This window comes from Lampetra planeri, chromosome 78 (assembly GCF_965212315.1).
Source record: "Lampetra planeri chromosome 78, kcLamPlan1.2.h2, whole genome shotgun sequence".
In the NCBI taxonomy this organism is placed as follows: Eukaryota; Metazoa; Chordata; class Hyperoartia; order Petromyzontiformes; family Petromyzontidae; genus Lampetra; species Lampetra planeri.
The window spans coordinates 4,263,246-4,275,367 of NC_136183.1; the positions used below are offsets into that span (position 1 = coordinate 4,263,246).

General features: G+C 45.5%; 2 protein-coding genes across 2 annotated transcripts in view; one reads left to right on the plus strand and one right to left on the minus strand.

Moving 5' to 3' along the window:
* Positions 1 to 2,063, plus strand: part of LOC144738202 (uncharacterized) — a 35,839-nt gene extending 33,776 nt beyond the window's left edge. The window contains 1 exon segment of the mRNA XM_078621209.1: positions 21 to 2,063. Coding sequence (XP_078477335.1) covers positions 21 to 1,145 — 1,125 coding nt within the window. The 3' untranslated portion in view covers positions 1,146 to 2,063.
* The window catches only part of LOC144738160 (uncharacterized), a 443,570-nt gene that overhangs the window by 81,588 nt on the left and 349,860 nt on the right, over positions 1 to 12,122 (minus strand). The window lies entirely within an intron of this gene.

The window sequence follows — 12,122 nt, forward strand, 5'->3', positions numbered from 1 at the left end:
AGTGCACTGTGTGTGAAAAGGCATTTTCACAGTCATCAAGTTTAAAAATACACCAGAGAACGCACACAGGAGAGAAACCCTTCAAGTGCACTGTGTGTGAGAAGGCATTTGCAACGTCAACAAATCTTCAGAGCCACAAGAGAACACACACAGGAGAGAAACCCTTCAGGTGCACTATGTGTGATAAGGCATTTACAGAGTCATCACATCTTAAAATACACCAGAGAACGCACACAGGAGAGAAACCCTTAAAGTGCAATGTCTGTGGAAGCGCATTTGCAACGTCATCACATCTTCAGAGCCACCAAAGAACACACACAGGAGATAAACCCTTCAAGTGCACTGTGTGTGAGAAGGCATTTACAGAGTCATCACATCTTAAAATACACCAGAGAACGCACACAGGGGAAAAACCCTTCAAGTGCACTATGTGTGAGAAGGCATTTTCAGATTCATCACTTCTTAAAATACACCAGATAATACACACAGGGGAGAAACCCTTCAAGTGCACTGTGTGTGAGAAGGCATTTGCAAAGTCATCACATCTTCAGAGTCACCAGAGAACGCACACAGGGGAGAAATCCTTCAAGTGCACTGTGTGTGAGAAGGCATTTGCAAAGTCATCACATCTTCAAAGACACCAGAGAATGCACACAGGGGAGAAACCCTTCAAGTGCGCTCTCTGTGAGAAGGCATTTGCATGGGCATCAGATTTTCATCGACACCAGAGAACATACAGGCATCAGAAGATCCCCAAGGTGTGTCGTCTGAAATCGACTTGTGAAAGTCAAAGTGCTGCAATGAGCCCATCCCTCCTGAAAAAAGAACCAGAAGTACATTCCAGCTTGGACACTATGAAATGTATCAAGGTGAAATGTGAAGAGGCGATAGTGAAGAGCGAAGAAGTGAAGGTAAAATGTGAAGATGTGATGGTGAAGAGCGAAGATGTGAAGGTAAAATGTGAGGATGAAGATTCAACTCCAAAATCGGACCTTCACATCGATGGAGGCAACGTGAAGCAGGAGGAGAATTCTGACTGTGAGGCAGAGCAAGGCAACTCTCAGCAGTTTGTGGAAGTGGAGGTGTGGGTGGACTTCTTAGACAAAACAAAGTCAAATGGAGACCCGGTAGATGTGTATGCTTGAGACAATGAAGCCCCAGTAGATTCACCTTTGTCACAGGCCTTTAATGAAAGAATGTGAAGTTTAACGCTCAATTCAGTATTTGCAGACCTGTGGGTTGGGTAGTTCTATATCAATTTATAACATTTTTGACATGCGTTTTTCTGGATTTTTTTGTTCTTCTGTCTCTCACTGTTCAAATAAACCTACCATTAAAATTATAGACTGATCATTTCTTTGTCAGTGTGCAAACGTACAAAATCAGCAGGGGATCAAATACTTTTTGCCCTCACTGTATATATTTTTTACTTCCAACCCGTGATGAGAGGACGGAATACATGGTGACAGCAAGCACACGCGTGCACAACAGGTCACGACTTTAAAGGCCACAGCGCCCCTTTTTGACAGAGACTGCAAGTCTGATGCAAAAAATGTTTAACGCTTCCAACCCGTGATGGAATTGTGGGGAACGCTGCCCAAAACGAATACACACAAACAGGGATACAATTGTGTTAAAAGCTTTCTTTTCATCGCATAATCTTGCCGGCGAATGTATTAAAGCCCTTAGCCAATTGATGCACATTTGTTAGACAAGCAAGCACACTACCGCACACCATTGTTCCAAGGCATTACGTTAATTGCATAATCTAAAAAATGAATTCATTGAGGTCTACCTTTGCTTAGGCACATGTTTCTTTATTACTGTTCGTATGAACATTGTCACATTAATTAAAAAACTTTTTCCTGTCGCTGTGTATGATCACCTTACTCTGAAGAATGAGCCAATTGTTCTGTTACCCAGTTTGACAAACAATTATTGAGGGTTAAATGTACGGATCAATGAGGACATCTCCAGGAGTACTGTGTTGGCATTCCTTGCATAAGAGTTCGCATGTTAGAATGTTATGTGTTTTTTAGAGATTAAAGTCGCTTAACACAGAAGAGTCTGAGTGGTGCCTTTCTAAGTCCATACATAATATTAATTATAAGAACTGTATCCTGCGGAGAGATCTGAATTTTGAGACCTGATATAACACTAAGGCATAATCAGTAAAAGTTAAAGTGAGAATCATTGTATTATCCTGATTGATAATTCACTGGTCAACACACTTTTTCTGGCATAAGGTATTCCAACGGGTTTAAGGTAATTTTGGGGTGCTGCTTCCAAATCTAGCATCAGTTTGTGTCTATCACATCAGGTTTTTGAGATATCAAATATTGCATTTTCAATAAAAACTGCAGAAGAAAAATATTAAATAAATGTGGATATCTACATAAAATGATATAAACACTATCCAAAAAATACAGCACCATATTTTAACACTAAAGCAGTCACTGACTAGCAACAACTTGCAATCATAAGTGACAGAGTTAATTTCGGGTAAAATCAATGAAAATGGGGTATGCCGATAGCATAAAATGAGATGTGATAGAGCAAATCTGAGATCAGATTTTGAATCAGCACCCTGAAATTAGTCTAGAACAGCTGCAAAAGTCCAGGCCAGAAAAAAACGTGTTTTTTGTTGACCAGTGATAATACAACCCTAGACAACGAAGCAGAAGCTAATGATCATAATTGAATTCATTAGCATAATTACATACACTTGCATAACTGAATACAATTACACCTACCTAATTAGCATACACGCAACATTTTCATGATTAAATAAATTAGCATAATTTCGGGAACATTACAGTTTTTAAAAAATGTCATTGAATTTTTTACATTTTATAATTTTTCAGACCAAATATATAGAACAGGTGGAAAATATATATAAGCAAGAATGCAAGAATAGAAATCAGCACTGCTCAACGAAACACCCAACTACGACTGGAGAAGTCCAAACCATCAAGCACATCACCGATGAATGCTCCATCCATGCACATCCTGGCGGTATCGCTAAAATTCACACTGCATCAACCACATCATTGGACTGGATAAGAAACCTTTGCATTCATTCATGACGATCATTTAAAATAAAAACTGTTGCTTTTCACAATGCCATATGAAAGAAGAAGAAGTACTGCGAGTGGTCGGCTCCGGGGATTGCCCTCGTGACTGGCAAATTGATAGGGAGCTCTCCATCGTCAAAAGCCACGCGTCACGGAGAGTTTTTTGTTGTTGCGTCATTGAGGCTGCCAGCCATGGCTGGTGCTCGCAGTATTGCAATCCAGACGTGGGGAAGAGTGCCAAGCATTACTAGTCCCGATGGCGAGATCGTTCTGTACAGCAAACACGATCATAGAGTGACAATCGTTCGGATTGTGCTCAGATCAAAGTCAACCCTTTGAGGGAAAACTGGTGCAACCACTATTCGTGAGAGTGCCCCTTGAAATCGCAACCCACAGGCGAAGTTTAGTTGAGGGTCGGATCAGAGACTGACACGGAACGATATAACTTTATCTGTAGCGTGTCCTCTCTGCAGGACGAGTCGTACAAACAACTGTGTTGTATCCTAAGCCTTCTTCCAAACTTGATATTTTTATATATTATCTTTTTACTTGATATATAATGAATGAAAACACCCCAAAAAGCAGCAGGCTGCAAAAACCAGGTGTTGTTAAGTAATGAACTGGAGGAGGGCTAGGATGACAGAATTTGCAACCTTGCTTCAAGGAAGGAGGGGGCCTGATGAACGGGCATATGTCACCCGTGCAGGCGGCAGAGACAGTGGGAGAGTCAGCCAGACATAATTAAGGCAAAAAGCCAACCATCCTGCATGGTTTTAAGGAATTAAATTATTAAATCCAGGGTGAGTGGTCAAATGAAGTGGGTCAGCAACGCTGTGTGCACAGGGGAGGGAGCTGATTAACAACCCTGCGCGTCTGAACGTGAGGGGGCCTTTGACCTGAAATTAAGAATAACACTCCCAGAGCAGAAGGTTGGATGACCACAGTGAGACGAATAAGAGCGTTGTATATCAGGGGATGCAGACTCAGCTGAATAACAAGGCTGCGGAGGTCACCAAAAGTTCGCGTTCGCCTAGTTAAGTCGAAAAGCTCAATTATTCTGTATTGCTATTAAAGTAACGTTAAAGTCAGAATTTAACAACAGGGTAGGCTAAAGTTATTGATATTCACACCCACTCCAATTAAACCAGGCCACAAGTTACGCCTACTGAACCATCACCATCATTAAGTCAATATGAAATGTTATTTCCATACTTTAAAATACAACTCGACCCAAAGCATATGACAATCAGAACCTTCCTAAGTCAAAATTGAATCGCACCCAGACAGGAGCGAATAGTCGATATAAGGTTGAAGAGGGAAGGAAATTAAGAGCACGGCGAACTGCAAACGTAAGCAAAAAGCCGGGAACAACACACCAGCCAGCAACAGCGAGTCGGGCTTCGACAGGCCATAAAAGTAGGAATGATAACTCCCGGGGTCAGGGGACATCAGAAAAAGCAAGCAGACAAAAACCAGAACTGACTCCAAGGTTCAACCGCCCTCACCTACAAGGAGTGACGGAAATTAATGAGGCCTTGAGTTAACGGCGTCAGCTGGACAGCAACAACAACGGCGAGCAGAGACAGAGTGAGGCAAAAACCTGCGAGGCTATGAAATGCAACTTCATGTCAGTGAAGCCTGACCAACAAGTTAAGTTAATGACATCACAATACATAATATCGTACATAACATCAATGTTAACGCTATTCACCGTCAACTATATTCCGCTTATATAACCATGCAGACACCAAGGAATACGAATTCCTAGGATCAAGAAACTTACCCCTTAACCTAAGATATCGGAAATAAATTAATAATAATAAGCCTATGCATGAAAGACAAAAGTAAAACTTATGAAAAGCCAGGATAGCGGGATAAATCACCACCAGGTCGAAATAAAATACATAATAAAAGAGCGATGTTAAACCCAGGGTCGGAGAGAAAGGGAGATCCCGGCCGTCTTTGTATCCCCGCAGCGCGGGATGGGAGTGTGTATGTGCTCGGGGAGGCACCTCCACTTGGGTCAAGCACCACGATGGGAAACGACACACCTTAGGCTACATACAGAATCATAACTGGGAAATGGTAAGGGACAAATGTTAATTTAAAACTTTTTAACCATGTCTGTGTGCGTCTGTGAGGGTCGGAGGGAGTGTGCCCCTCCCTCCAGGTCGTGCACCCAGACAGAGAGACGACTTCGAGGCAATTTGTAACATCTGATTGTTTGCTCATGGATTTTATGGAGGGAGTATGACAACGGAAAATACCATGGGTGATGCACACAAGGACACACGGACGTACGGACACACACATGAACACACCTACACACGGACAAATCCTGACACAGTAAATCAAAAGAAAACCCCGCCTTGTGGGCAGGACCCAAAGGGATTTTTCGGCATAAAAGAAAGGACCCTGAGCATTGGAAACCAGTTCGACCAGGGGAGTCAACTCATCACGAGTGCGACCAACGGGTCGACTCATGAGCGAGCTCGACCGGAAGGGTCGGCTCGACTCATCAGCCGAGTTCGACCAGGGGAGTCAACTCATCACGAGTTCGACCAGCGGGTCGGCTCCGGAGCGAGCTCGACCGAGCGGGTCGGCTCGACTCATCTTCAGCTCGACCGAGCGGGTCGACTCAAGGGCGAGCTGCGACTAACGGGTCGGCTCGACTCTTCAGCTTCTGGGACTCAGCCGAGTTCAGACGGCTCTCGGGGCTCGACTCAAGCGGCTCCCCGTCTCCTCTGCAGGCGGGCAAGACCCGCTTGACAGCTCAACTCGGCCGCGACAGGCCAACCTCTGCCGAGTCGGTTTCCCTGCTGCCGCGAGAATCGCGGTTTGGCGACGACGCTGCGAGCGAGCTGTGGGCGCCACCTACCGACCGGGTTCCGAACTACGACAGCGTATCAACAGGCATCCAACCAATTCACCACGGTGACAGAGGAGCGACTAATACGTATGACGCGCACCGCCCCCTCACCACACGAACCCCAGGCGTCTGTTTGACATAAAGAACCGACTCCGAACATTGACTATTCAAGACCACTCTTACCACTCAAACACACTCGAACCCATAAGCCGTCCGTGGCTGTGAAGGCATCCCAACGACCGAGTGATGGCCATCCGTCATTTATAAGAGTATTCGTAATTTTTATCTTTAATATTTAGTGGGCTGTACTCTTAATCGCATAAATTCCCAACAGATCCATCAATACGAATTGATTCTTGGCACCTCCTTCCGCCGAGCAACGCTCACGTGGGGAGTGGTGGCCCACCAGATCCTTATCAGGTGATCTGGTCCCCAATTAGTAAACTCTGTATAAGATAACGATCTTCGGAAAAGGAGCGCCGTCGCAGGTCCTTACTCCGAGCCATTCTGTTGTCAGATAACCTGCCGATGTATCTGTTGAGATTGGTGCCTTTAAGAATAATAACTGTTTTTGATTGTGTTTTTATCGCCGTATAATCTTTCAAGTATAATCATTCATTAACGTTAAGGTTTTCTTAGCATAGTATTTGCATGTTTTAACGACTCTCTCTCACTAACAACCATCGCGTTACGCGGGATCCATGTGCCGTTGTCAAGTGAAATCAGACAATCATTGATGATACTGTATTGATGCCGTGTTGACGTTCCGGGATTGAGAGTTCGCATACTATATCATAGTTAAGGTTGAATTAGTAATAAATTGATTAATACAGAAGTGGTTGTGTGATTCTTTCCTGAAGTCTATGCATAAGATCTGCTTCTGCGTTGAGATCTGAACTTGGTGACCTTAATAAACACACTAACACATACTCAATAAATGTTAAAGCGATAACGGGGTGAACCGGGGACCTAAAGATAAGCGAGAATAAGACGAACCTAGACAACGATGCCGAGTTAATCTAAGTTAATCTTGTATACTTACACCACACCTGCATAACTGCATACGATTAATTGCCTTATTCCGATCGATAACCCACCCTCGTCACCGAGGCGGGGTCTGGTTATCATAACGACTTGCATTATCATAATTACACCCACTCGCATAATTACTACGATTACCTCTCGAATTGGCATAATTAAATGTGCATAATTACATAAATTAATATATTTCCGGATAATTACACATTTGGCCAAATTTCATTTGATTATTATTATTTTCACTGAATATTCATAACCCACATATACAACATAATAATTTCACCCACGCACGCATACAACATATCAAAATTTTCACACCCAACATATACAACATAATGGGGGCTCTTGTCCGGGATTTCTCGCAGACAGTTTGTGCATGAATTCAGGAACGAATCACTGTTGTGTTAATCAAAGTGGTGTGAACTAACGTTGCCTTGTGATTATAAACGGGGGTATACACGCGCTCTGAAGGGAAATACCAGAGTAGCAGAGTATAACAAAGACAGCTGGGCTGAAATTATTTGCTCGAGTTGAACTGACGCATCCTGTGATACAATTGTTTATATGTGCGCTGAAGGGGAATTCTAGAGTAACTCACGCCGCACATGAGATGTTAGAATTAAGATACACTCTTAAGTCTATTAACCACACTACGTAATAGAGATGGCGCAGGATCCACAACGTTCTGAGGTTGACACACCAACGCATAACACTGATACAGAGTGGACCTCTGAGGAGGAGATGGAATCTATGGAAAAACAATATCGGGAATTTGTGTTAAAACGTACTGGACGGACTGCTAGCCAGCAGACGGAGCAGAGAGATATATGGGAGGGGTGCCATACAGAAGATGTTAAAGCCCATAGAAGGAAACTACTTAAGGACGTGATGAAATGTGGCAAAGCCAAACGTGACGTAAAAATTGCAGAAATAGCGAGGGTAGACTCGTATCTCCTCGCACAGACAGACAGAGAAAGATTATGGAATGAGGACAAATTTGAAAGGGAAAGACAAGAGAAACTGTCCTTAATGGTGCAGGTAGAGCGTCTGCACGCCCTCATGAGAGAGAAAGAATCCGCACTAAATGCACCAGTGAAACACCCAGACGCTGATACACAGAACACATACGGGAGTAACAATTTACCACACTCCGAGCCACGTGGACGTAGCCCAGGGCCAGATCCCACAATGAGTATGGCTACTGTGCAAAGCAATTTTGATGAAGTAACACCCTCGCAAATCGAGGAGAGAGAAGAGGAAATAGTAATACAAACGGGAAAACATGAGGCCGACCACCCCAACGTTAGAGAGAGACAAATAATTAACCCTAAGTCATCAGGATACACTGTAATGATAGGGCGGAAAAGGGCGGAGCTGGTGCAAGACGGGAAACATGACCTAAACAGCACACCAGGCAGACGCACGCTACGCAAGTATGACCGACATGATGCAGAGGACAGGGACAGCTCACCAGAGAAACGCACCTCGCACAAACACGACCAACATGACACAGATGACAGACACAGCTCACCAGAGAGACACACCTCACGCAAACATGACAGACACAGCTCACCGGGGAGACGCACCTCACGTAAACATGACAGACACAGCTCACCAGAGAGACACACCTCACGCAAACATGACCGACATGATGCAGATGACAGACACAGCTCACCAGAGAGACGCACCTCACGTAAACATGACAGACACAGCTCACCAGAGAAACACACCTCACGCAAACATGACCGACATGATGCAGATGACAGACACAGCTCACCAGAGAGACGCACCTCACGTAAACATGACAGACACAGCTCACCAGAGAGACACACCTCACGCAAACATGACCGACATGATGCAGATGACAGACACCGCTCACCAGAGAGACGCACCTCACGTAAACATTATCAACACGACAGGGGTAACAGAGAGAGCTCACCAGAGGAACACACCTCACGCAAACATGACCGACATGATGCAGATGACAGACACAGCTCACCAGAGAGACGCACCTCACGTAAACATTATCAACACGACAGGGGTAACAGAGAAAGCTCACCAGAGGGACGCATGACCCGTAAAAATCACCCACGCAAAACCACCCGCACCACAGATGACAGAGACAGGAATCCCGATAACCATGAAGCACGAGACAAACGTAAATACAACACCTCACCTAGCAGGCACTACACACGTAGTAGGCAGCATGAAGGTCAAGGACAAAAACACTCACCACATAGACACCGCTCAAGGAGATCACGCACACCAACCCACAAACACGAATCACAAGACCCACATAAGGAAAACAAGAGACACAGACACGGGAAACATGACAACAGGGATAGTGGAGACAAGGGTAGCTCAAGTGAGCACTCCTCAGGAACCGACACCACTGATGACGAACAACACACTTTTAACAGTAAGACACTAAAACTAATGGACAAAGCACTCGTGAGAATTCCCTACTTCGATCCACATAACAAGAACAGGGACATACACACTTACATAGCTACGGTAGAACAGGAGGCTAAGATCCGGGGTCTGGGTAAATCAGCAGAAAAGGCATGTTTATTATCAAGGAGCCTACATGAACCCGCCAGACCATGGGTAGCCTCCCTGCCAAATAGGGTGAAGAGTGACTTTAAACAATTGAGCCGAGCAGTAGTTAAGAGATTTGGGGAATACTTCACACTATCCGAAGGATTGAACGCGGCAAAGTTGATGACCCAGCGAGTAGACGAAGACCCACGAGATTATCTCCTACGCCTTAAGAAAGCATATTACGCAGGAGACGGGGACAATGCCCAGGGAGATAAGACAGTTTTAAAAGTGATGTTCTTTCAATCATTGAGACCTGAAATAGTGAGAATAGTAGGAATGATGTTGGACCCCGAGACTGCCTCCCTACGCCAGATTGAAAGCAAGGCCCACACGGCCTGGGTGAACGGACGGAAAACCACTAGCATAGCCAAAACCCACATCGTCACCAGAGATAAAGAATGCCTCGATCTGGAGGGAAGCGAATCTCCAAGGAATAATATTAGCGCCACACGGGGTGGACATGAATTCCCCCAGGAGAGGGCGCCTAACCCAATAGAATCAACACCTGTCTACAACACGCTGAACCACGTTCCACGTGGGGGGAGGGACGAGTCAAGGGGAACCTGGCACCCACAGCCGCCACCACCATGGAATGCAGGAGAGGGCGGAGGCTGGAATTATGGAGGAGGAAGAGCGAGTGACGGGCCATACCTACCCCGCGGAGGCCGACGCCCATTAAACCAGTCACCATATCGTCCCCCACTGCCGCCTCCACTAACAATAGAGCATAGACCACCGTTAGCTAACAGGAATCGATATGCTCACCACATTAGGATGGGAAAAGAGCTCCTAGGGAGTATGAAGACTCCCATGCAAATAGCAAAGGGAAGAATACCAACTATACCCACACAGGAGGAGGACACACCCAGCGCAAAGGTAGCCCAAGTGAACGTAGGGAAGACAAGAAGCCCCGAAGCAATCACCGAAGTGGTACCAGAGGGAAAAGGGTACCATCTGGGGGAATTGATTCCCGTAGGACCAGTCGGACGAGTCCACGTGGAAGTAATACTGCAAGATACCCTGACCAGCCAGGGCCTTTGTGATACTGGAGCAGAAATATCCATGATATCCAGAGAATTATTTGACGAACTCCAGACTGCCCTCCAGAGGAAGAATGAAACACTACAGATGATGCCAAGTAACCTTACCTACTCAGGATGTGAAGGGACCCACATGCGACCATTGGGCAAAGTTATGACGAAGTTGACGTTCAACAAAATCAACATGAACCATCCCCTATATGTCGTACGGAGCCCCGGAAAAGAGTTGATCATTGGGATAGAACTACTGAATCGCCTGAAACCCATTATGAACCTTGAATCCCGACAAATTTGGGCACAGTCAATGCCGGAGCAACAGAGGGACTCAGAAGATGAAGACGTTATGAGAGACTCCACGGGAATCCAAGTGATAACACAAGAGCTCAACGACCTATCAACGACAACCAGGAACGAAGACGAGCTCCCAGCAGGAGTTCGGATCACTCAGCTAATGACTAACAGACTGAGAGAAGACCGAAAGGAAGCCGACTTAGAGTCAGTATCACCAAATGACCGTCCCCTCATGGAGTATATACCGCCCCCTGGAGGCCAAACCGACGAACTGCAAACTGATGAAGGAGAACACGAGGGCAAGAGCGTATTACCCTCGGATGAAGCCAAGGCAACTCAACCGATAGTAACGCAAAAGGAACTTTCAACCGAGCCGCCCGAAACCACGAAGGCCTTGGACCCAGACCCAGGACAAGGAGTCTCCCTAATAGAAGAACAAATCGAACAAATTGAAGCAGCAGACGCCCTCGAGAACGACACTCAACGAAATGAGCTTCGTCAACTGCTCCACAAATACCACTCCCTGTTCTCAGAAGACCCCTATGATTGCGGCAAAACCGACCTACACGTGGTATCTATTCCCACACTGGAAGGAGCGCCAGCGGTATATGTGAAACAATACAAGGTTCCACTGGCTGCCTACGAATCAATCCAAGAAACCTTGGAGAACCTACTCAAGAAGAATATAATTCGAGAATGCAACTCAACCTACAACTCACCGATTTGGCCTGTATTGAAACCCACAGGCAAGTGGCGACTCACCATCGACTATAGGCAACTCAACAAAACGGTTCCCCTATCTCGATGGCCAATGGCAGAAATCGACCAGAATCTCAACCAAATAAAAGGCGCAAAAATTCTCACCACCATGGATCTATCAAATGGCTTCTGGACCATGCCCGTGAAAGAAGCGGATCAATACAAGTTGGCATTTACATTCAATGGAATACAGTATACTTGGAACCGATGTCCATTTGGATACTCAAATTCACCTGCGGACTTTAACATATTCCTACACAAGGCAATGGACGACGCAAAAGAGCGAGGTACCATCGTCTATGTCGACGATATACTGGTCAAGGACTCCTCCTGGGAAGAACACCTCGAGAGCCTCCAGCATACCCTCGAGCAGTTAAAGGAAGCAGGCGCAAAGATTTCAATACAAAAAGGACAGTGGGCACGCAAAAGGGTGGACTACCTCGGGCTCCA